The sequence below is a fragment of the Oryx dammah genome, unplaced genomic scaffold (genome assembly GCF_014754425.2).
Source record: "Oryx dammah isolate SB20612 unplaced genomic scaffold, SCBI_Odam_1.1 HiC_scaffold_3, whole genome shotgun sequence".
NCBI classification, from domain to species: domain Eukaryota; kingdom Metazoa; phylum Chordata; class Mammalia; order Artiodactyla; family Bovidae; genus Oryx; species Oryx dammah.
In genome coordinates, this window is record NW_024070187.1 from 110,119,199 (window position 1) to 110,144,623 (window position 25,425).

Sequence of the window (25,425 nt, forward strand, 5' to 3'; positions counted from 1 at the left end):
TTTTAAATTATTGGGGGCCTTTATATCTTTCTCTGCTGAGTTGGGCTCAGTGGTAAAGAGTCTGCCTGCCAGTGCAGGAGACGTGGGTTCAATCCCTGGGTTGGGAAGATCCCCTGGAGAAGGAAATGGCAGCCCACTCCAGTATTGTTGCCTGGGAAATCCCACGGACAGAGGGGCCTGGTGGGCTACAGTCCACGGGGTCGCAAGAGTCAGACATGACTCAGCAGCTGAGCACACAACACCGTTGAGTTACCAGGGATGGTAGGAACATTTCTGATGGAACACTTTCTAATTATAACAAGATTCTTCCATGTATACCTACAGAATATAAAGTCTAAATGTACAAAGTATGAAAGTACAAAGAAAATTTCAACAGGCTCTGAACGACTCCTCGTGTTTATACTTCTATCTTAAAGAAAAAGCTATGAGCCTGACTCGTGTTGTGACTTGGAATTTTTTTTTTTTTTTTAAACCAAAGCTCTGTGTAAAACCTGACTCCCAGATGTGAAAAGCACATGGTGTGCCTTTCAAAACAACTGCAAAATCAAACATTTTTCTCCCATTAAAACCAAAAGAGTAATTCAAATTAGACAGTCCTGTCACTTGTGAATTGGAAGGGAATTCTTACAGAGTGGGAAATTCACTCCAAATATAGCAGTCAATATAATTAAAATAAATTCAGTGGCCGTTTTAAAAAAAGATTATAAAATTGAATTTATTGAGTTTCACACAAGATGCACTTATAAAATTAGTACTGAATGCCATTTTAACAGAAGAAATGAACATCAGTCCAAACTCCCAATATATTCTGCAAAAAAAAAAAAAAAAAAAAAAAAAAAACTTCCAAAAATGACAGTATAGTTACAGAGTCATTCAAGCTGAACTGAAAGATATACCCACATCATATTTTTGCTCTGACCAGGTCTTTGTTTGGCAAAGGTTTCTCCACGCTATTCCCATTCCTCGTGGACACTGTTCCTTATGGTGGTGAAGAGAAGGTGGAAAAACAATAATAACACAATAATAATTCTAATATGGGCCTTCACTGAAACATACACAAAGCAATTTCAAGTCTTTCATTTTTAACTTAAAGTACTTCCTGGTTTCCCAAAAGCATTTCTGTACTATTTCGTTTTTCTTTCTTATGTGAACAATCATCTTCAGATTCCTTTAGCTTTAATGCAACACATTAAAATTTGCTTTTATTTTTCAGAGGAACAAGTCAGAGCATTAAAGCCTACTTTATGTTTCACCCAGGAGATAAGACAAATCAGCTAAAATTTACCTTCTGCGGTATCACATGCGGGGAATATCAGCACAAGGGCTGAGCTTCAGATGAAAACCTCAAAGGAAGTTAACAGCTAACGGCAACATCTGGACATTCTGAAATCAGACCCTGGAAAATCTTTATAAAAATGCAGAAAGGCTCCTCAAGATAAAATGTGGTGGAAAAGAACTTGTCCTGTGATGTGGGCCATGGACTGGTAATTAAGCAGAAATGGAATCTTGATCTCAAACAAAGCCAAGAAGCACCGTTTGGCTGCTCCCCACACAAGCCCCTGTCCACACCCAGACGACCACTCACACGCCCCAAACGTCTCCTTTCCTTCTCCCCACACAGCCTGCCCACCCTGGCACATACGCATCCGAGCACCCACCTCCCCCCAAGGCACAGACCCAGACCAGGTGCGGGCGCACAGACAGACAGACAGGCAGACCAGTGCACCCGAGGGCCCATCTCCCCAGAGCACAGACCCGGGCCACGTGCAGGCGCACAGACAGATGGGCAGACCTAGCTCTTTCTAGGAGCCCGAGCAAAACGATGCCCCACCCACACAAGACTGACTTTAAAACTGGGACTTGAAAAACCCAGTTGAAGTTGACAGGTTTGAATTTTGTCCTCTGATGGTTCCTCAGCCTGTTTAACACCAAACCCTTTTAAAGATAACAACTTAGGAGGCAATCAATTTGAAAGGGAAACCAGTTAACTCTACCTGAAAATGAACACTGCTCTGCTTTTACCAGTATAAAAAGTGCCTTTCTGTCGGGGAATTCCTATTTTATCCACTGCAATTACACAATACACAGCTCACATTTGGCTGTGAAGAGTAAAATTGAAAAATTAGGAAACATTTTCTCAGTGATGCAAACCTTCATTCATTCATATTTTTTAAATAAACTGGCTTAAGGGTTTTTTTTTCTTTCCCTCTATAAAATGCTACTATCCATCATGTCTCATTTAAGGTAGCTTTTTATTCTGATTAATTCAGATACATCTTCGAAGAGTATTCTGGTGGTAAGAACATTTATCTTAAGTTTAATTATCGTTATCTTTTTTTTTTTTTTAATGCTTTGGCAGATGAAGTTTGAAAACTGTGGGAACAGAATGAGGCTGGAAATGGAGCGTCGTGTGAGAGCTCCACCGTCTCCAGCACATCCTGACGCTGAGAAGGACTCGAGGTGGAATTCCACCCTCTGGAAGCACAGAGTGACGAGCGGAGGGGGTGGTGGGGTCGCTCCTGCGGGGCCCAGGGTGACTCTGTGGCTTCCCCAAGCAGGAGGGACCCTTCCTGAGCCATCCATCTGTCCAAGGGCTCGAGGCTGGAGGTTGCTGCTGGCTGCCCTGTGTGAACTGACTTTCAGCCAGACCACGTCACCGGGAGAAGGACACTAAGATTTGCTTTCTGTCAATAAGTTAAGTTCTTAAATAAATATTTAAGTGCCATCTTCAGCATCTGTCCGTCTGGGGGGCACCGCCTCTGGGGCCCCAGGACTGCGTCTTTGGCACCCGGAGCTGCGGAATTCAGTCAATTCGGTTTCCACAAATTGTGAACCTGTCTATCTCCAACAGATCTTTCTTTGAGGACCTGTGTTTCAGTTCCGAGTTCTCCTGTGTTATGTCCTTCTCGTCGCCATCCGGGGTGGTCAGAAGCTGATCAGAGCTGCTTGTGACGAGCAGCGGGATCGCATTTTCCTTCTGATGAGAGGGCTGGCTGGTGACCGAGGCAGACAGGGTTTCTTCTGTGGAAAAACAGATCTGTTAAATTAGAAAAGGGTGTCCCGCCAGACTACTATAACCACAAGCTTTCCAATACAGTGGGACTGAAAAAAAGTGTCGACTGTCTGTGCTTTCAGATAAAGCAAATCATAGCCTAATATTAACAGCATGCTGTATAAACCCTATAGCTTATAATGAAACTCAAGAGGCTATACTATTTCCATCTTCTCATCCAGAATCGTATGTGACAGTGTGCTGTGGACCGTCACTGTCAGCGGACGTGGGGACAATCAGAGCTCCTGTCTCACCGCCGCCTTCCTGCACAAGCAGGTCCCAGGAAGACCACTGCCAACCGGAAACACTAGCACCGACTCCCACCCGGGGCAGCAGGGCTGAGTGGACTCAAGAGCACTCTGCCGTGTGTGGTCACGGTGGTTAGAGTCGGCCTTTTACCTCCAGGAAGTTCAGATCGGAGATTAAAAACACACGAACGAACGAAACCCCAAATGGCCAAGGGAATCCAGTCTGGGGGCCTGGACCCACCAATCTCTGAATCATACATGCAGCCCTTACCTGAGCAGCGTCATCATCGGGGTAAGAATGACACTCCTCAAACGGTGCCTGGTTAAGACGGAGGATCAGACGGGCGCTGACACACACAGGGCTGCGATGCAGAAAGGAGCACGGCGCCCCACTCGGCACCCCTCTGCCCTGTCTCAGCCTCACCCGCGGGTTCACCCCCTGCCCCTTCGCAGGCACATGCCGCGCTCGAGCACTGACCCTGGGTCTCTGCTCTGCCGCCTCACTGTGGACCCCCGCAGGTCCCCTTCCTGACGAGCCCCGCCTGCACCAGGTCCTACTCCTTCTTGAGCTTTGGGATTCAGTTCAGGCCTCACCAGCTTCAGGAAGGACCCCTCTCCCATCCCCTCTAGAGCCCTACTGCTCTCCGATCTGGATCAGCCACTTTGGGATTCAGTTCAGGCCTCACCAGCTCCAGGAAGGACCCCTCTCCCGTCCCCTCTAGAGCCCCACTGCTCTCCGATCTGGATCAGCCACTTTTGCTGTCTCCTCTTGTCAGTCTGTGAGGTCCCAAAGCTTGATTTATTTACCTCTGTAGCTCCAGTGTCTCACATACTGCCTGGCACAGGCACGGAAGAGTAAACTGTTTAAACTAAAAGTCATCTGAATAAATAATCATGTGGACGTGGAACTGCCATCCACTGACAACAATTAAGCCCTAGTCCTTCCTGCAAATCTTCCAGGCCAGAAATCCTGGGACCATCCTTAACTGCTCTCTCCAGGGCATGACCTCACCAGCAAGCACTGTGCTCCTGGAGATGCGCCCAGAATCTGGTCCCCCGCCGCTCCCACGGTGACCTGTGTGCCAAGCCGGGCATTTCCCTGCCGGCCTCCACTCCTGGGCTCACCTTCCCGAGTCTATTTCCCACAGAGACTAAGAGTGACCCTGTATCCCGGCCCCCCTCTCTCCAACGGCCCCTTCCCACATGGCAGAAGCCGAGGTGCTCACAAGAGCCGCAGGAGCCCTGGGCGGCCTCTCGCCAACCCCTCCTCTCCCACTCAGTCCCTCTCCTCCGGGGTCAGGGCTCTTGGACCCCACAGTTCCTCTCCCCCAGGGTCGGGGCTCTCGGCCCCCCTTGACCCTCTTCCCTGAGGTTGGAGCTCTCAGCAACCCCCACCCCCAGTTCCTCTCCCCCGGGGTCGGGGCCCTCTGGCCTCCTTGGCTCTTGCTGCCGCTGCTCGAGGCCTCTGCACGTGTAGCCCACACCCCAGCCCCTCACAGCTGGGGAGTCCCCACCCCACGTGTCCTCCTGCCAGCCCACTTCGCTTTCCCTGACGACTCGGTGCACGTCCACCCGCTCTCCCCCAGACCATCTCGTCTGCGGCCCAGCTGTCCCTCGACCCGCCAGGTACCAGGCGCCCAATGATCATCTACTAAACAAGGCACAAACAGAAAAAGGCTTCCCCAGGGGTGCCTGCGATGAGATCTCAACATAAACACTAAAAATCCACAGCTGAGCAAAGCAAAATCTGGTCTTGAAAGTGCTGCTCAACAGTGATTTTTTTTATCATGGAGAGTTCAGACAACTGATTCTTTAGGTAACAATTCACAGAGGTGATGAACAGAAAGCCAAACCCACCTTGGGAGGGTTTACACTTGTTTTGTGATTTACTGGACGGTTTGCCGGGAGCGCTGGCCGCAGGAGGGTTAAACAACTTCTCTTCCATTTTGGCCTCCTTCACATACTGGCAGGATTTCCCCAGCAGGACAATGCTGTTCAGGACTTTCAGGGAGATCAACCTAAAACCGGGAAGAAACCACCACACGCTGCTGGGGTCCGTCTTTGCACGTGGGGGCCAGCCGCCCCCAGCTCGGCCAGTGAAGAGGGGAGCTGCGGGGACGGAGGACCACCCGGGCGCCACAGGACCAGTTCCTCGTGCAAACCCTGAGTTTCTGGAGGCTTCTTTACCCCAGGGAAGCATTTTTGAAAAAACTCCTTGGTCTTCATTATAAGAACAAATTATACTTAGAAGTCTTACCTGGTGCTAAACTGTCTAACATGTATTATCTTACTACAAAACAAAGACATTTTAGCAAACGCAGATGAAAACCAACAACAAAAGCTTATAGTGCCACACTGCAGTGCAGACCACCGCGACATCTGGCATATGAACCTGCAGTCACCTGTGCTCTGAACAGACATCTATTTGTGCCTCTTGCTCTCCAGAAATGGGGTGTCTTTAAGAAGGCAGTAGGGGATTGGAGCTCACAGCCAGAGGAGAGACTCTGGGGGCTGAGCATGTGGGTTCAAGTCCTGACTCCATTGCTCAGGACTGTGTGGATCTCAGTGAATTTCCTAACGAGTTAATCCACAAAGGGGTGATTTCGGTAAGATGCTCGGAACAGTGCTGGGCACACAGAAATGCCAACCAGTTCTGCTGTATGACCACCACTGTTGTAAATGACAGTACATCCGGAACATTCTCCCGACCCGGCAGTGGTCCTCAGTGAGCTGACCGTGGCGGGCTCGCAAAGCTTCACTGTGCTGGCCATCATATAATAGAGCCCCCCAAAGCCTTCAATTTCTGGTTACTTAGGGTACTTCTAACATGCGGCTTCTATTGTTACAGAAGTGGGATTTCTGGGCCAAAAGGTACATAATATTTTTAGGCATTTGAAATAAATCTGGCAAAAATTCTGAAAAAACAAAAACAGAACAAAACTCTTCACACTGATATGTGTGTTTCTGTGTGTGTGTGTGTGTGTGTGTGTGCAAGCACGTGTGCTCAGTGGTGTCCGACTCTTTGTGATCCCATGGACTGTAGCTTCTCTGCCCATGGGATTTCCCAGGCAAGAATACTGGAGTGGGTTGCCATTTCCTTCTTCAGGGTATCTTCCCAACCCAGGGATCGAACCCATTATTATCTCGTGTACTGCAGGCAGATTCTTTACTGTCTGACAAGGCCTAGAGTGTGCTTAATAATTAGTGTGGCAAACATAGTAGAAAAAAACATTTTTTAAAACACAGAACAACATCTGATTGTAACGGCAAATTTTATCATAAAAGAAAACATGGGTGAAACTTAAGCCTTAAATAAGGAGGACTATAAGTAAGTGATTTCATTAAAAGATTAAGACACAATCTAAAGTGCCATCAATACTTTTGCCCAACAGCATATTTAATTTAGCCAGAATTTAACTAAGTCACAAATACATCTGGGGATACATGCTGTCAAGGGCGATCCCAGGACAGCTGTGACCTGGTTGCTGTTAACTTCCACTACACTGTGCATTTGTGTGTGTGTGTGTGTGTGTGTGTGTGTGAAGGCACTTCAGTCGTGTCCGACTCTGTGCGACCCTAAGGACTGTGGCCCGCCAGGCTCCTCTGTCCTTGGGATTCTCCAGGCAAGAACACTGCAGTGGATCCTGCCCTCCTCCAGGGAAATCTTCCCGACTCAGGGGTCAAACCCGCATCACTTTACGTCTCCTGCACTGGCAGGCAGGTTCTTTACCACCAGCGCCACCTGGGAAGCCCTTTGCATTCACACTTTACTGTACAACCAAAAACATATTAAAGAACAGTGAATCTTACCCCAAATAGAAGAGGATGACGCAGGCATAAGACAGGATTCCTTGCACCTTAATTGAACTTGTTACCACTCTGATGAGCTAGCCAGAGACACACCGAAACAACAAATCACAAAAACAGAGCACACAACCAGAGTTACCAGTTAGTATTTAAAAGGAGGCTTCTCCACGCCGACTCCAACACCCTGGGCACCTTCCTGTGGCCTCTGTCAGAACCCAAGAAAGCAGCTCTAGGACGTGTCGATTCACATCAGAACCTGGCTGCTTGCGGAACCTTTTATGGTAGATTTAGACTCTTTGGGCAAATCTAAAATGCCCGCTAATGCCAAATTCAACCGCTGACTCTAAAGTCAGACACTGCTCCCAGCTCGTGACTAACATGTTTACCTGTACTTAACAGAGATGCAAATTAGTTAACTTTAAAAATAAAAGTTATTCTGGAAAATATAAACGGATTCATCTTGCTGCATGCATCCCCACCAGGGCTGGAAGCATTTGGTGGGCATTTCCCTCATTCCTGCTTTTTCTGTTCTTTGACTCTCTAAGAACCCCAAGGACTTGTTGAGGGAGAGAGAAAAGGGAACCCTTAAGAGGTGTGTACTGTTTAACAAAACTAAATACTATTATGAAACTAATTACTTAAAGGCCAGAAAATTTCTCTTTTGGAGAGTTACGGTTGCTAAGTTGCTTCAGTCATGTCTGACTCTTTGCACGCTATGGACTGTAGCCTGCCAGGCTCCTCTGTTCATGGGACTCTCCAGGCAAGAATACTGGAGTGGGCTGCCATGCCCTCCTCCAGGGGATCTTCTATTTTCTTACTTATCTCACAGAAACATAAGAGTAACAGCACTACCTCTAGACATTTGCTGAATAAATCTGATGGGATCTGTCACTGAAAAGCATTTACACATGTTATAGGGTCAGCTTAATGCATCCATATATTACGGTATGTGGGGACCACTAGGTGAAAACAGAATCAGAGAAAATACCTAACCTCATCCAGTAATGCCATCCTCAAATGGAAGAGTCTCAATTAAATAAATAACACAAGAACATTTCAAGCGACATTTAAAAAATGCTTTAAGTAAAAGACCAACTGGGAGGAGCTAGACAGAATGAGCTGCCACACATATTTAATAAAACAACTGGCTCAGTATGCAATGGGGAAGTGACCTGTCACCAAACGTTTGTGATGGAAAGTAATACGGTTCTAGAATTTTGTTCAAAAATATGAAAAGCAAATGGAGGTTTCAATGACTTCATTTTTACCCAGTATATTATTAGGTAACTTTAAGATACATATGTCCCAAGTCTAATTTCCTTGAGACCTTAATATGATTTACTTTTCTTGGATACGAACTCATTCTAGGACTTAAAGTAACATTTACAAGGAAACACTGCTACTCTTGGCCTTAATGCAGGAATTGGCTTGGTTACCGAGGCCTCAGTTTATTCCTCAGGGGCCCGAGATTTCTGCCAAAGCGCTGCTGTCACTCTGGAGTTCAGTGAGAAAAACACTGCAGAAGAAAATCCCCTGGGTCTGCATGTAGCTTCATAATCCCCTTTAAAACTACAGAGATTCCCCAGAAGTGTTCTGCTAGTCAAGTATTAACTAAACTTAAATCTTCTGGTATAACAACCATAAAGACTCACTTAAAAAATAAAAAAGATTAATGAAAAATCTAAAGATATTAATTTAAAAAATTCATACTAATTATGATCAGAATTTTTTGGTAAATAAATTACTAGACAAATTATTATTTGGCAAAGCAGGGCCACATTTTAATCCAACCACTTAACTAATCCTTATAAAAAAAAAATGGCAGCCTAGGTTTATTCTCACACTGTATGTATCCTTTTTCCAGTTGCAGAAAACATAGAAAAAATCTTAAATTCTATTTTATCAATCTCTTAAACCATTAACAAATAATTTCACTCTTCAGAATTTTCTGTTTTTCCAAAATTCTAGGAGTTCCTTTCACTAAGCAAAAGAAAGCCATATTTGTATATAATAAAAACAAGCTACTAACACAACTGAAAACATTTAGGATGTGCTTATCTGGGGAGTCCTGCTGAAGCTTAAAATAACATATCATTCATCCTCTAAAAAAAAGTTAGGCAAGCTGGTAAAAAATACAGTTAGTATGACCAAAACTTCTTTATACATCTCTTAATTTCCATGAGACTTTGCGTCTTTGGAAAACTTCAGATGTCCTTCAATGAAAAGACAGCTGCATTTGTTTTGACGTGAGAATAGTTAGCCAAAAAGGAATGCAATCAAATATAAGTGCAGCCAGCAAAATCTTCTTAATTATTAGAGCCCTAATTAAATATTACAGTAACTATTGCAAGGCTGTTCTGAGCACTTCATTAAAATATCAGAAGTTGATGACTAATGTTTTTGATTAAGTTTCAGTGCCATTATTTAAAAATATATATGATATTTCCTGTGTATAACAGCAGAAAATTCCCTTGTAAAAACTTTGGAAGAAAGTTTAAGAAGTAGTACTTATAATGAATACAGAATAGGTTTTCATTTGAGCATATTGTGTTCATTTAATCTATTTCGTCTGTTGCCAAATTTTCACTACTGTAAATGCTACCGCAGTGCACAGCCTTTCCTATAAATCACCATTCGACTTTCATGACTGTTTTCTTAGGAGAAAGTCCTAGAACTGGACTTACTTCATCAAAGCATAATACTGTCACCGGGCTCTTTAGAAATGTTGGATCAACTTACACTTCCACCAGTGTGTGTTACAGTCGCCACTCAATGCCTATCACTAGGTATTTCCATTCAAAAAGAAAAATCACTGCCAAATGAATAAGCAAAAATGAATATTCTCACTGTTAGAAAAGCTATCATGTAAAATATGCCTTAACATCTTTTATCCATTAAATGGCTCAAAATCCAAAAGGGAAATATTATAATTTAAAACAAAATTTCCTTCTAAGTCATGGACCTTTAATTTTACTATCAAGTCATTTTAGAACAAACTGATTGTTAATCCATTTATTCATATTCTTTAATGACGGTCATCTCATCATAAAAAGTGTATGGACTTACTAAAACAGCTAGTGGGAGAGGAATGAACCCCATCCTCCGGGCCACGGAGTCACTATAATCAGTATACGCCTGGACAGAGAGAGGAGAAAGGGATTTATGGGATTTAATAAGCACTTAAAAGGCAGAATTCATCAGAAAAGTCAGGTACAGGAATGTTGTCTGTGCTCACATGTAATGTTTCTTATTGTTATCTTAATTAAAATAAGAAATGTTTCAGACTTAAAAAAAAAATGTACAATTCACTCATCACCAGCAAATATTCTAAACAGGTGAGACTGTGAGTAAGAAGATACCCTAGTACCTATACTGAAATTTAGTGAAACAATGGAGTGATCTAAATGTTCATAAGAAGTTTAAAATACAAAGTTGTATAACTGTTACAATGCTGTAGAAATCATACACTATGTAATAAGTATTAGCATTATTTTTATTATTTTGTAAACATTTAGTGTCAAGAACAGAAATAAGGCAGTTTATCTAGCTTTTCCGTAATATCCCATGCTACATTAAACTATTATTCAAAAAATTATTAATTAAACCATTGTTCAGTTAACTTCAGATTATGCCTTTTATATATATAATGCTTACATTTTTCTGTCGACTGCTAACAAGGTCAAAAGCAAGGCTGGCTCTATATTCACTGTAGACCTAAAAACAAATAAGAATCAAGTATTAAGTAATACAGTGCAAATACAGAACATGGAAAGATTTACCTTGTGGATAAAATGTTCAGTATCTAGCCAGGAAGGAGGTGCTAACAACCAAGTGACCTCTGGGTAGTTTTTCCCTATTTGTTCACCTACAATAAGAGTGAAAAAGAGCCTCAGTTCCCCTTGATAGGTTCAAGGTCTTTTAAAGGTTTCCTTTAAAGAGGGATAAATATTCAATGATTAAGGTCGTTGAGAGTTTAGACTTTTAGGAAGAGTGGCTATTTTAAGTAGTGCAAGGTGCGGAAAATAATTCTGAAAATTTAAATTAAATGAACAGTTTTAAAAATTACTACTGTACATCTAATGATAATGATTTCTTCTCAGAAGAGCGAATGCTGAGTCTGATATTAAGCTGAGTTGGAGAATACAGTAGTCCTGAAGGCACTTGTAAACTGTCATTTCCACTACAAAACACACTAAATATTTGAATGAAGGCTATTAGTTTTGACCTGGGTTGCTGAGAAAATGTCCCATGAAAAGGGATTCCTGTTTTGAGGAAGCTGAGAGAGTAAAAGGTGAAATTGTTGTATCCGGCCTTTGCCAGCAACTGCATGATCATCTGTTATTCAAGGATATTAAAACATTCAGAATGCCATAATCCCATCACCAATTGTAGCAGCTGCAACTGCACTGCATTTTAAGTCTTTGCCTTTTAAAATATGACAATAAGCATGCACGACCCAAACCAGATTGAGATACTGGTAAATTACCATTCATTTTGGGCCTGGGGGAGGAATGAGCATTGCTCTTGAAAACTCGACTGGTGGGACGGCTCAGTGAGTAGGCTTCATTTTGTTTATATAAAGCCTATAGCCACATTTCTATTTTTGGAAATGCTAAAAAATACCTGTTGTAACATCGCTCAAAGTTCCAACAAATGTTTTCAGTAGAAAAATATAAGGTGTTTGTCTTCTAAGACTTACCAAAAACCTATTAATAATCACAGGAGAAAGGAAAATCAACTTTAAAATATAAAATACTAAACAATCTAGTCAAAGAGAGAAGTTTTGGTATCTAATATTTTAAATAGGAACAATGTGACTTTTAAAAGTTTACCAAGACAGGTTATGATGGTATTAACAGTTTATAATGGTTTTAGTGACACCCTGATCTCAACTACTGATCAGTCTATGAGTGGGTGAGTGAAGTTGCTCAGTCGCGTCCGACTCTTTGCGACCCCGTGGACTGTAGCCCACCAGGCTCCTCCGCTCATGGGATTCTCCAGGCAAGAATACTGGAGTGGGTTGCCATTTCAGTCTATACTTCTATACAAATGTACAGAAGCAGAACTGTTTAATATTGAAATAATGTACTTTTGGCAGCAGAATCATTTTTAGAAATTTAAAATTATAATTCTAACTTTAAAAATGTAGTTCTTTTCTATCCTATTGATAAATTCAGTAAATTTAACTTGCTATCCTACAACCTTATGATACTTAATCAGAAGTCAACACCAAACATTGAATTGCCTATTAAAATACATACATCTGCTGTGATGTCATTGAACTTTGTGATAAAAGCATGTTTTACAATATCCACAGCAATTTCTGATGCGACCACCATACAGACATCTGGAAATAACACCCAGAGATGATCTATAAAGTAGGGGAGAAAAGAGACAATTACATCTTGTAATATGAACAGAATCCATAACATCCTATCACAGGCTACCAGAGAAATGTACACTCTCCACAGGGCAAAACTAGAACATTTTCAACAAGTGATCATGGAGAGAGAACCGGCATAGAATTAATTCTCAGGAAGAGTCATATCTTATCAGGATAAAGGCTAAGTCATTCAACAAGTGCTTACTCCGAGCTTGGTACAGAGGAAGCCTTGAGGGGGCACCGGGGTTAGCGGAGCCCGGCTTCTCCTTGGGGAGAGGCACAGGACGCTGTGGGATGGTGAGTGAGGAGGCTCCGTCTAAGTCTCTGGGGCTGCCTCGGTGTGACAGTGGGTAACCAGGAGGACACGGTGCTAAAGTCAACTGGACCGTTTTTTTCTCTTTGATCACTAAGGTTCAACGATACTGATCCATCCTTTATTTCACCATCATACAGAGGTAACCTACCAGATTTGCTCACCTTTACCATATTTATTAAAACGTCAACTCAGTACCAAGTGCCTGATTAACAAATGCAAACAACAGGATAACCTGCTTAGGCCTTGAAGGAGGATATATGAGGGGGACAGAACAGGAAGAAGATCAGAAATGCTGGCAGGGACCTGGGGCAATCCTGCCCTGAGGCAGCTGGCAGGGCGGGTGGAGGGCACAGGGCTGGGGCTCCGCCTGCTGACCAGGAAGGAGGTCTTGGCAGGTCTCACATGGTGCTCAGCTTCAGCCAGGGCACCTCGACCTCTTTCAACACCTAGCTCCGCCACTGACTGGCTACCTGACGCTGCAAATGGTCTATTAATAAGTTCAAGTTTCCTCCTCTGCGAGAGAGAAAAATGTCTACGCTGCAGTGCTCAGCAGGGCCAATGGGTGTGCGGCGCCACGTGGCCCGTGGGAACCGTGTGCGACTTTGCGACCCCATGGACTGTGGCCCGCCAGGCTCCTCTGTCCATGGGATTCTCCAGGCAAGAACACTGGAGTGGGCTGCCATTTCCTACTCCAGGGGATCTTCCGCCCGCAGGAATCGAACCTGCGTCTCCTAAATTGGCAGGCAGGTTCTTTACCACTGGCGCCATGCTGGGCCAAAGACTACTGCGGGGGGTATAGCTCCCACCACCCCATAGTGAGCACAGGCAACCCATCCTCCATGTGAAGAGTGGACCAGCTAAAGGCTTCTGGAGTTTTCTGCACCTTTCTGCGTACTCATTTTATCCCATGGCAGAGAATGATTTTTCGCTCAAGAGTAAAATTGAAAGGCATCATAATTGTTAAGACTTCCTTACCTGGATTCCAAGAAAACTGCTCCATGTTTCTCAGACATACTATTAGCAAAAGCACATAATTTGTGAATCGTTCCTTAATATCTGAAAAAAAAGTTTAACATAAAAAAATAGTAGAGTGTATATAAATAATATAATACTACTACAGTATGTATTCAAAATAATTTTCTTTTAAGTCAGAATATGATGAAATTATATTACAGTGTAAATGTCTGTGAGATAAATATTTTATTTATAGGGTGGCGCTACACTGGCAAGCCATTTACTTCTTTCACCAACATAATCCTAGTACAGAAATGCCAGTTCTCTACAAACCTCAAAAACTGTTCAAAGCATCAATCCGGTCAGACTCAGTTAAATTCCTCCAATGGTCTTTGAGGACATAAGGAAACTGCTTTTATTTTACAAAAGAAGAAAAAAATAGAAGCAGAGAGTAAAATACAAGACTTTGGGTAACATAAAACCCCTGCTTTCCAGACTGCTTCCGATCTGGTAAGTATTTCTGGTCTGGAATACAAGAACCAACTGGATGACTCCTTTAGCTAGCTAATAAAGCCAACAGCATTACTAAGGGAACTTAGGGGAATAAGATAAGCCAAAAATTAGGTTTCATGATGATATTCACCTTAATTACTAAGTATTCTGAGCTTAGTCTGAATGAATTTAATAAAAGCAAAGAACTAAATTCCTGCTAAGGGCTAGTTAATACATTTCACTTTTTAAGCTGTTATCTTCTTATCAGCATCTAAGATACTATGTTATCAGGAAATGGAATGAAATAAATCTCTGACTTGGGGTGAACTCTTACATTAGTTAAAAAGTGAAACTTCTACCAAAATGGGAATGTTTTCTCTTAATTGTTATTCAGTTCAGTTCAGTTCACTCGCTCAGTCGTGTCCGACTCTTTGCGACTCCATGAATCGCAGCACGCCAGGCCTCCCTGTCCATCACCAACTCCCGGAGGTCACTCAGACTCATGTCCATCAAGTCAGTAATGCCATCCAGCCACCTCATCCTCTGTTGTCCCCTTCTCCTCCTGCCCCCAATCCCTCCCAGCATCAGTCTTTTCCAATGAGTCAACTCTTAAAAACACTGGTGATTAATACTTTAAAAGTATTTTTGATATTCAAATTATTAATCTCCTTTTTCTAAGTTACCACTAACAGCGATATACTTTAACATATTTACAATCACATTTAAAATGTGAACTGACTATTTTGTTTCCAACAGTTATTCAAATGAATGCAAGTACACAGGCTTATGTTAAGAGACTTAAACAGAATAACCCTGAGCTGGAACCTTATTTCACACCAATGTAACGCCTGCAGGATCTTTCTGAATGTATAGTTCACAGTGTCAGTGGGTTACAAACTATGTAAAACTCTTCATTTTAAGAACCCAAGTCAAAAAGGCCTAGATTCCATACGCAGCTTGGGCTTACACTGACATGAAGTGCAAGAAAGGACCAAAAGTTAAAAAGTTGTGTTTTATTAAGTAAACTCTATTTCATGTGTCCTCGGACAATTCCCCGAAAGAAAAATACAGTCAGGCAATAAAATGAAAGATATAAAGTTGCTCTAAAGTTTCCAAACCAGGTTTTCAACATTAAACTCACGCAAGGTACTGAATTTGGTCCCACCTACATGGCATCTCTCTCTAGGAGACATTTTTCTTTTCCTTATGTGGGAATGGGTTTTAAGGCTACTTTAGATAAAATTCGGAGAAGGCAATGGTACCCCACTCCAGTACTCTTGCCTGGAAAATCCCATGGACGGAGGAGGCTGGTGGGCTGCTGTCTATGGGGTCGCACAGAGTCGGACATGACTGAAGTGACTTAGCAGAAGGTAAAATTAATTTCTTGTAAAACTTGAAGGGAGATAGAAGGCGGTACAAGGCAGACCACACTGCACTGTAACATAAGCTATTCTACCTCTAACAAAAAGCAAGACTTTTCATGTTGATTACTAACCATTTTAAGCCATAATATACTCTTGAATTTCTTGTAAACTCACATGCATTGCTTCATCAATATGCCATTGTTTTCAGAGCTTTCTTAAAATGGAAATACTAAATTTCTAATTTTTCTAAGCTAAGAGGTTATAATTCTGGGGACTTGTTTCTAAAAGGAAAGGGGACATGAATTATCTCAACATATTGGTGATAAGGTTGAAAATTGTTCACAATCTCCTCCACACAATAAAGATTAAAAACTGTTAAAACTTTAAAAAGACCTGCATGCCTAATTTACAGCTCTACGGAGAGTGCCTACTCAAATCAGGCTATTAAGTAAAAACAGCATGATTTCTGCTACAAGTGAAAGTCTTATAGTTGCCTCCATAGAAGAAGAAATCCTATCTCAGCTTCCCTCCTGTCTCTTCCCTTCCTCTCCCATTTCAAATTCACAGAGACTGGCAGCATACGTTGGGAAGAGTATCACTGCACAGAAAGACACAAGCACATACTGCCTCTCACAGCTTTCAGGTCCAAGGTTTTATCACTGCTCCACAGATCGGCCTAACGTTTCTCATGAGTTTTTTTGTTCGCTGCCTAGTTATCAAATCTCCTATAATTCCAAATGTTCCTCTGCTTCAATATTTTCACATGCTATTCCTTTCCTTGCCTAACACAGAGGCAAAATTTATACACGTGGAAGTTTCAAATGAAGAATTTGATGGGTTCTGATGGACGCATGAGCTCCGCCACCACTCCCGTAGCTAAAACATGAACAGTTTCAACACTGCAGTGTTTCCTCACACCCTCCTAGCCAATCCCCACCCCCATAAGCAATCACTGTTTGACTTCCACTATCATAAATTCTGTCTGATCACAAACCTCATAAATATGAAATCACACAGCATGTACTTATTTATGTCTGGCCTCTTTTCACTCAGCATAGAGCTTTTGAGATTCCTCTATACAGTCGAAAATACAGTAGTTCTAATGCTGAGCAGTGTTCGCAGTGTAGGTCTACTGGCACTTATGTATCTGCTTCCCTCTGAACAGGAGGGTCTGGGTTGTTTCTAATTTGGGCCTGTGAATAAGGCTGCCATAACCATTCTCATATAAGTCCTCTTGTGAAACCATGTTCCTGCTGCTGGGCGACAGGGCAGGTGACCGTGTAAGGCTGGAGGAAGCCCCTAAGGGTTCCCGGAGCAGCTGCAGCCTTGCACACTGGCCCTCAGTGCCGGGCGCGCCTCAGCGTCACTGACGCGTGCCGGCAGCCACTGGACCGGACATTCCAGTGGGCACCTGGTGGTCTCTCCTTGGCTTTCTCACCCCCATTTGCCACCATGGTGCAGATAGCAACATGGTGAATGAGATAAATAACATCTTCACAAGAACAGTCTTGACTTCATAGAATCTTGTCCAGGGATCCGTGGGCCACACCTTGAGAACCAAGACACTGCTGTTCTGATTATGACAACTATGTTAAGATAATGTTTCTGGGATTAATTTTGTGCCCTCACACTCTATAGAATTAGGAAGGAGGCAGTAAGTCATAACTGAGAAAGCTGAGACCTATCTGAGGTGTGTCACCACAATTCTTCTCTCAGTGGCTAAGTGGGTGACCTTGAGCAAGTCAGATCATTTTCTCTGTATTTCAGTTTACACATCTGTAAAATGGAGTCATGTCAGCAGCTTCCAAGAAATTTATGAGTTAGAAAGATAAGATAATAAGTAATTATGGGCATTTGTATAGCACTTTGTGCTATAGCATGGTAAAGTGTAGTACCATACTATACCATTGTATGAAAGTATGGTAAAGTACTATACAAATGCCTGTAATTATTTATTATATTAAACATCCTCAAGATCACAATAACCAAAATACAAAAAACATGGTAAAGATGTTGAGAGAGTTAAGAGAAAACACAGCTTTAAGTCAAAGAAACAGTGGCCTGTTGGAAATGTGACATTAAGAGTTTCAGAATGAATTACACAGTAACTCTACATAAAGCTTCAAGTAGAATCTGATTGTACCTACCGCTATTTGACATTTGAAAAAGATTGTTCTTTTCGAACTTCTTGAAAACACTTCCTTTAATTTCGACAAACTGAAAGAGAAAACACAAAAGTCATCTTTATTATTACCACAGTTTAAAAAAGTGACATGCTATATATTAAACTTCCCAGAGAATAAATAACAATTAAGAAAAAAAAAAACAATTTTGTCCCATCTAGAATACTGCTGTTAATGTACCCATACAACCTCAAAAATGTAAAATAAAATCTCATACTTACATTATTAGACATCATGATAGTAAGCAGGGACTTGTTGTGTGAGTTAAAAGCCACGTTGAGAGTTGTTGCTTGAACCATTATAAGGATGGCGTGCAAAACTAGCAGTTAAGTGACGTCAAGGGAAAAACTGAATTCTGGTTCCAGTTTATATTAACAGATATGTTATTAAAATCTCAGAGGTTTCACATGGGGAAAACTATGACTATGCTTTCTAGATCATGCCTTACATAAGTACTTGATTATCTGTGTAATTTCCCTATTAGCTATAGTTGATACAAACTTGATGGGATAGGAAACCTATGAAACAAACTACAGAACAAACAAAAGCAGAAACGATCCAACGGCTTAGACGGTGAGTTCTGGAGGACAGCCGTCTTGTTCTTTCTGGAGCTTTGGCATTGGGCACGATGCTTGGGAAACGGGATCTCAGAAAAGTTTATTAAATAATGGAATACATGAGGGTAAATCCTGAAAGAAGAGACTTAGATATATACCTTGTGAATTCAGATAATTTACATCCTAAAACAGACAAGAACATAAAGTGAGAGTCAGGCTGGAACTGATTTTCCTCTCTGGTTTTCATCAGGGGATGGGGAATGCAGGAGTCAGAAATGTCTGGTAATTAAGATTCTTCTTCAGATGCCAGTTCTGAAGACATTCATGAGCTGCAGAATTATATCGCCTGTGGAAGAGCTTAAATTCCATGGAAGAGCTTAAATTAGAACAGTAACTTTTTACTCCACTGTGTCTGAAACAAGCTTTTACTCGCCACAGGCATTTTCCCCATACAGTCCCTTAACTTCCCAGATGTCAACCCAATTCTTTTAAGCATTGTGCTTTCAAAGACAGGACAAAACAAAACCACACGACACATTCCTGTGAACCCGCCCTGCTCCCATAGGAAGCGAGTGTGAGTACGCACATGTATGTAAGCACACAGGCACGCGCAGTATACACATGTGTGCACACTGTGTTACACAGTAAAATATTTATTCTCCAAAAGAAAAGCTTTTAGATGGAGGTGGGGGGCGGGGGGAAGAAAACCTCTAGAATTCCTCCCCAGCTAATTTCAAATTTTACTTCTAGATGAACTGTATACATTTTATTTTTCATTTATTTTTTTACTGAAGAACTGCATACATTCTCAGCTGAAGGTTATAACAAAGAATTCATAGGTTTAAGGGCAACTTTATAAAATTCTAACTTAAGTATGAAAAAGCTATATAGATCTATATAAATCTGAAGTATGTATAAATATAACTACCCGTTTATTCTAAAATCCTTCCTTAGAACCAGTTTCTAGCAGTTTAAAGGGGCATGCACACATGACTCTTTAATTTACAGTTAGAGTTGACCCCTGAGCAACATGGGTTTCAACTGCATGGGTCCACTTACACACATGTAATTTTAAACAGTAAAATACTACAGTATTAAATGGGCTGTTGTTGGCTGAACCCTCGGATACAGAGACTGGTTATAACTGACACCTGGATTGCTGCTGCTGCTATTTAGCTGCTAAGTTGTGTCTGACTCTTTGCAACCCTATGGACTGTAGCCCACCAGGCTCCACTGTCCATGGGAATTCCCAGGTAGGAGTACTGGAGTGGGGTGCCATTTCCTTCTCCAGGGGATCTTCCTAACTCAGGGATCAGACCTGCGTCTTCTTTGTCTTCTGGTGGGTGGATTCTTTACCACTGAGCAACCAGATGAAGCCCCATGCTTGGATTAGTCCCTGTGTTATTCAAGGACTAAGTAGACTGTTATAACCAATTCCTCAAAAGAAAGTAGACATTTCACATTAATCTTTAGGACACACACACACACACACACACCCCTCTCTAAGTCTGAGAAATAGCTAAGTGAACAGGATGATGTAAAATGCGCATCTCCAAGCAGCCTGAAAGGATACAGACATAGAGGACTGCCATGAAGAAGTGGGGAGCCACCCCGATGTGGGCCCTCCTCCGCTCCTTGGGCTCTGTTGCTGTCCAGTACAGAGCGTCTAATATATCTTGCCCAAATGAGGAAAACAGGCGATCTGCTACCTAAAGAGAAAAATTAAGGAAGCGCGTTTACTATGCCATCGGTACATCTTATTAAAATTCAGAGGTAACGCAAACACCAGAGGAGATAAGCGCCAAAATAGACAGGATCTTTGTTTACTTAATTGTTCACATTTTCTTATTCTCTGACACATGTGGAGCGCCCAAGTGTTGTAATAATTGAATTAGAATTTGTCTAACTAGCCATGTTTGTAACAAGGAAAATCTTAGTCATAAAAATAAAAGGCAGATGACACATCAAAATCATAGTTCTTCTGGCTTTAACTCTTTGAATTTAAATTCAGGACTCAAACTTTTAAGGACAAATATATCATTTGACCCATTCTCCTCATACCTAATATTGGTAAGTAACAATAGCTGTGATTTGTTTGAAGTTTACCATATAAGAATATAATAAGCAAATTTATTCCTGGAAGACATTTTCAAGTACTCATCTCCATGAATGTAGTCCAATAAATAAAGAGAAGCATATAAAAAAGAAAAAAAGGAGGGCTATCATTCAGGATTCAGTTGGAATATCACATTCTGAGACAGGACGTTCCTGGCCTATCCAACCTTTGGTGGCTCCTGTGGTCTCTAAAGCATCATCCTGTTCCTCTTCATCATGGTATTTATCACTGCCTCTCTCCCACCTGTGGAATATTAGCCAGGGGACTAGGCTTGTCCACCTCAGGCTCTTTTGGGATCTCAGCATCCAGGAAGTGTTGATTAAACATTTGCCAAATGAAGAAATGATAGCCACCATTGAGGGAGCTCCCACCACACGCCTGCCTTGTGCTAAGCTCCTTCTATTTGCTGTCTCATGGAAACCTTGTAATTCTCCTAATATCTCCATCTCACAGACGACAAGCTGAAGAGCAGAGTCACTCAACAGCTGGATGCATGTGCAGGATAACCAGGATTGGAGGGAGTTATCTCTAGACTAGAGCTTGGACTCTGTTCCACTGCGCTTAAACTACATCATCAACTAACTGTAGTCTACAGAGTGAGTGAGTATTTAAACCACCGGGACCAGCAATTCAGGGATCCTCCTGCTTGGCCTACTTCCTGGTAACAGCAACAGCAGCACCTTGTGGGCGGTGCTGTACAACAGGAGGCACCTATCTTAAGTTCTGGGGGGAGGGAGAAGCCTGGTCAGCTGCAATCCCCCCAGGGAGGAGGCAGTGGGACTTGACAAGGAGAGCTACCCACATGGCCAGAGGGGACAGGAGGCCTGGGCTTTTCTTTGATGGGAGGGAGGGGAGCGCACGGACAGCTACTCTGCTTCACAAACCCAGCAAAACCCACTGTCACGTCTCACCTGACCTGGCAAAGCAGGCGTGCGGCAACGAGCCCGCACCAGGAAGCTGGGGTGTGGTTCCAACACATCTCAGTCAATGAATTTAGGAGCAACCAGGATGGCTAGAGTGTGTGGTTTTGTGAAGAGACGGGAAGTCCCCACCTATCACACCCAGGCAGTGGCATAGCAGAGGGGCCAGCAGTCCCCCATCACCCCAGGTGTCCACCACATGTCAGGAAAACCCACTGCAGACATGACTTTGCCCACAAAGGTCCGTCTAGTCAAAGCTATGGTTTTTCCAGTAGTCACATACAGATGTGAGAGTCGGACTACAAAGAGCTGGATACCAAAGAATTGATGCTTCTGAACTGTGGTGTTGGAGAAGACTCCTGAGAGCCCCTTGGACTGCAAGGAGATCCAACCAGCCCCTTCTAAAGGAGATCAGTCCTAGGTGTTCATTGGAAGGACTGATGCTAAAGCTGAAACTCCAATACTCTGGCCACCTGATGTGAAGAACTGACTCACTGGAAAAGACCCTGATGCTGGGAAAGATTGAAGGTGGGAGAAGGGGATGACAGAGGAGGATGGCCTCATCAACTTGATGGACTTGAGTTTGAGTAGGTGCTGGAGTTGGTGATGGACAGGGAAGCCTGACATGCTGCAGTCCATGGGGTCGCAAAGAGTCGGACATGACTGAGTGACTGAACTGAACTGAATCTAAGAGACAGGGAGACCTTACTGGTGTCCCCAAATAGTAGTACAGAAAAGTACAAACTGAATCTTGAAGGTTAATGATATAACCCAGGTTAGTTTACTATTTTAAAAAAACTTAAGATTCTGCCTAAAAGGAAAGTGGTTTTTTATTGTGCACTTTGTGTAACTGTTTATTTTTTACATAAATGCCGATTTTCACAGGATGACTACTTTAAAGTGTAGTGTACTTTGAAGACATATTGTATTAAAACTGTTAAATACTTGGAGAAACTGGGAAATCGTTTACTTGTTCTGTGTGAAAATTTAAAAGCAATTTAAAATATAAATCTACTACAGCCAATAAACACATAATCCTAAAAATCGCTTCATAAGATTTAAAGTTCTAACAGAAAGCACACACTGGTTTCCAATGAATCGAGAAAATACTCCCCTGTCATCTGACAGTTTACACTCTCAAGGGGGCACTGACTCCAAAAGGTCTAGACGGCCGGTCGCTCTCCTCCCCACCGGAGGACACATGATGCCCTGCGGACCAGCTGCCCCCAGTGTGTCCTGCGACGCACAGGCACCACCTTGTTAGAGGGATTCTAAATCAGAATGTGCGTTCTCACAAGGCCACCCCTGACGGTATGAAGCCGAGGCTGGAGGCGCCGCTGGCAGAGCCGGCGGAAGGGTGTCCCGTGCGGGCTGCCGGGCGCCGTGGGCCGGGCCTACCTCGAGCATGTTGTAGATAATGTACAGCTTGATGACCGACTGCCCCCGGATCAGGTGATACATCATGGAGTAGTCCACATAGTGCGTCATGAAATAGCAGATGACCAAGATGACCCCCTTCAGGACGTCACACACCTGGGCGGGCTGAAGCACACGTCTGTCCCTGAAACAGATGAGAAGTAACAGACCGTGAGTCTCACCTTCCGTGCTCTTGAATAAATCATCTTTACGGGAGAGGCAGTGGCAAACAAAGGGAACAGCCAACAAAAACTTCAAGTTAATGAGGAAAGTTATGCTGACTACTCAACAGTAGCAAATTTCCTGCCCACGTAGAGAAGATAAAGATACTAGACCAGAATTACAATGAGAGGAAGTGGGAACCTTAGCGAGCGGCCAGAGGGCAGGTGGCTGCTGGCCGAGCGCCTGGAAGCAATGGGTTTCCACAATGAGGACACAGGCCTCCCAGCTCATCAGGATCCCGGGACCCACCGGTGCGGCGCTTCTGACACAGGGATAGCGTTCTACGCTATTTTCCATTATCAGTTCTTATAGACAGCACGGTGTTCCACTGCGTGGATGTATCATAATTTAACAATACCGACAGATTTCCAGGCTTTTGCCACTATAAACCATGATGTAAATAAGGTACATGTCATACCTCATTAAGTGAAAACACATCCATAGGATAAAAAATCTTAAAACTGGAATCTCACGTTATTTACGTTCACTTGTCCTTCTGGTAATACCTGTGCTGCCCTCTGCAGGAGTTGTACCAATTTACACTTGCACCAGACACCTGGAAGCTCACGTGCATCCATGCAGGGACACGGGCTAATGCCACTGGTGAGAAATCCAATCCAGCAGTTTCACTGTTGATTTCTCTCACTAAAACACTGACATATTCTTTATATATTTATCTATACTTTCTGTGAATTCTCTCCTCGTATCTTCTTCTTACTAGTTTGTAGGATGGTTGTTATATTACAAACATTAGGCCTCTGCAACATGAGTTGGAAATACAGTTGCCCCTTGAATAACATGGGTTTGAACTGTACGGGTCCACTTATACATGGATTTTTTTCAATAAATACGTTACTTCAGCACTACGTGACCTACGGTTGGTTGAGTCCACGGATGAGGAAGCACAGATAGAGAGGAGTCCTGGATACAGAGGGACCATGGATATGGCAGGCTCTACAGTGCGCATGGGGCTGGTACCCCAACCCTCAGGGGCTCAAGTGCTGATGATGGCGTTTTCCCCTAATTAATATAAGCAGAATCATTCCTTACTTCCGAGGTCAGAGTACAAAGAGCTAAACCTAAATTGTGAATGGAAATGTATTCCTAAGATACAGGGAAAAATACATTACAAAAGAAGAAATTAAGATGTCTATCACGACACATAAAGTTCCTGTGACTGGAACGGAAGGTGTTTTCTCTCAGTCCACTGCAGGCGACTCCTCAAGATGGAAAACGCTCAGCCCCCTGCCTTGGCAGCTTTTTCATACTGTGCGATCAACAGAAAGCCTGAAGTCTGCATCAGGAGACGCAGAGCCTCTTCACTTTTGCTGCCGTGATGGCGCTTTGGCTCCTATTAAGGGGTGAGCTCCCTTTCCAGGGGCCGCCGGCATCTTGGGCTTTCACTTACTGGCTGTTCCCTGGCTACCTACTCCCTGAGCTCCTGCCGAGCCCTTGGACACAGTCAGATCAGGGGCGCTTTTCTTGCAAAGACCCCTGTTGGGTTCAGCAAGGACGGGAAACCGCTGCCAGAGCGCTGTAAGGTGACGGTGAGGCACGCAGGACCTCAGCGACGTGCCCTGGGCACGGCTTTCAGTCTCATCACAGAGAGAACATGGAGCCCGACAGATGCCCCCAAAAGAGGCAGACTCCACGAAGACTGCGTCCAGGGAGGGCCAGCAGCGGATGACCCTGGGCTGAACCAATGAGCTTAGATGCAGACAGGTCAGGACGGTCCAGGTCACACCCCGGGCCTTGAGACAGGCACAAGAGAGCGAGGGGAGTTCTTCTCAGCAGTGAAAGTTCAAATCTTGGGGAAAACTGCCTCCAGGACAAGGCTGATATATCTCCACCATCACTTCTCTGTCCCTTTCTGTCTCCAGTGCTCTTCTTCCTCCCCACAGACGCGGCCCTGTTTATCCCCATGAAATCAGGAGTGAGCTATGTCTTAGTTCGGACACTGAGCCCAGAGCACAGAACTCTGCCAAGGGCTGTGCAACTCTCAAGGGAATTCGCTGCCCCCCTCCCCCCACGCCGAGATAAGTATTTGTCAAGAGCCGGAGGTAAACAGTTCTAATGCAAACAATGAGAAAAGGAGACGTGCGGACACTCCAGCTCCTGGACTGTCTGTACCCCCGAGACGGCCGGGGCACAGACGGCAGCGTCGGCCGGGAGCACCCGCCCATGTCCCCGCAGACGTGCAGGCACAGATGGGCACACACTGAAACGCACACATCACCCGCGGCCGGGGCCTTCCGTTTAAGCGCTGGAGGCCATGCTTCATGAATGAAAGAAAATGACAGGAATGAAATGCAGGATGGCATTAGTGAATCTGCATTAATTACCCAAAGGCTTTAGGTAACTAATTATAGCAGAAATCTGTAGAGCTTTTAGGACT

At 43.4% G+C, this 25,425-nt stretch overlaps 1 protein-coding gene across 1 annotated transcript in view; it reads right to left on the reverse strand.

Annotated features, from left to right (window-relative positions):
• Nucleotides 1-2,022: 2,022 nt before the first annotated feature.
• Nucleotides 2,023-25,425, reverse strand: part of TAPT1 (transmembrane anterior posterior transformation 1) — a 62,715-nt gene continuing 39,312 nt past the window's right edge. Inside the window, exons 4-14 of the mRNA XM_040237565.1 lie at nucleotides 22,791-22,953; nucleotides 19,930-20,065; nucleotides 18,021-18,118; nucleotides 17,764-17,833; nucleotides 13,782-13,862; nucleotides 12,369-12,478; nucleotides 10,762-10,821; nucleotides 10,174-10,242; nucleotides 7,111-7,187; nucleotides 5,158-5,318; nucleotides 2,023-3,021 (exon numbers count right to left, since the gene is read on the reverse strand). Of these exons, the coding sequence (XP_040093499.1) occupies nucleotides 2,804-3,021; nucleotides 5,158-5,318; nucleotides 7,111-7,187; nucleotides 10,174-10,242; nucleotides 10,762-10,821; nucleotides 12,369-12,478; nucleotides 13,782-13,862; nucleotides 17,764-17,833; nucleotides 18,021-18,118; nucleotides 19,930-20,065; nucleotides 22,791-22,953 (1,243 nt within the window). The 3' untranslated portion in view covers nucleotides 2,023-2,803. The remainder of the gene's footprint in view (nucleotides 3,022-5,157; nucleotides 5,319-7,110; nucleotides 7,188-10,173; nucleotides 10,243-10,761; nucleotides 10,822-12,368; nucleotides 12,479-13,781; nucleotides 13,863-17,763; nucleotides 17,834-18,020; nucleotides 18,119-19,929; nucleotides 20,066-22,790; nucleotides 22,954-25,425) is intronic.